The sequence below is a fragment of the Wasmannia auropunctata genome, unplaced genomic scaffold, assembly GCF_000956235.1.
Source record: "Wasmannia auropunctata unplaced genomic scaffold, wasmannia.A_1.0 LD327097.1, whole genome shotgun sequence".
Taxonomy (NCBI): Eukaryota; Metazoa; Arthropoda; class Insecta; order Hymenoptera; family Formicidae; genus Wasmannia; species Wasmannia auropunctata.
The window spans coordinates 1-774 of NW_012035793.1; the positions used below are offsets into that span (position 1 = coordinate 1).

At 31.4% G+C, this 774-nt stretch overlaps 1 protein-coding gene across 1 annotated transcript; it reads right to left on the reverse strand.

Annotated features, from left to right (window-relative positions):
- Positions 1-10: 10 nt before the first annotated feature.
- On the reverse strand, positions 11-578 carry LOC105460176 (the record flags this gene model as incomplete). Its single annotated transcript, XM_011706615.1, has 2 exons — positions 11-215; positions 395-578. Coding segments are annotated over 2 exons (389 nt in total), but the record flags the coding sequence as incomplete, so codon positions are not given.
- Between the last annotated feature and the right edge of the window lie 196 nt (positions 579-774).

The window sequence follows — 774 nt, forward strand, 5'->3', positions numbered from 1 at the left end:
CTTTCTGAGCTCGTTATTTGATCTTGTAATATCTTGAAGACGCTTAAAAAACTGAGAATCCGATTTGGCTCGACGATTGTTTGCCCATTCGCATTGGAGATACAAATTCGCAAGAAAGCAATCGAAAAGTTGTTATCTAACGTTAAATTTTGACTAGAAATTGCCATTCTTACTGTCAAGATAGTTGTTAATGCATCGGGAGCTATTTTTTTGATCTACAATAATATAATACGATAAGAAAAATTATAATAGTAAAACTAGTTTAGACGCAGATTGCAATATAAATGTGTAAAAAAATCCCCATCTTCCCATTTTCTAAGTATTATTTAAACATATTTCTGAATGAAGTTCTTTAGATTTATTTGTTGCTTGAAAGCTTTATATACATACTTACGCGTAAATGATATTTGTGTACACTAGCGGAATAAGCTGCCAATACTACATCTTCAAATTTGGAACCTGTATGTTTTCTTATCTCGCGAATTTTCATCAAAAGATTCAACGATTTATCATTTGTCACATTATCAAGCCAGTAAAACATTATTTTTTCACCCGTCAGAGGTGGACCATGCAGAGCGCTGTAAAAACTTATTCGTGATATCTACTTGCATTACGACATTTATGATAACAAAACTTATTTATAACAATACTCCGTACACACTACTATAGCGGAAATTAAAGCATCACGTTTATTCATACAACTTCAATAGATAAATTCTAAAAAGAAACATTTTTGTCAAAGTTACACTTACCTAAGTGAGTGAACAAGTACAA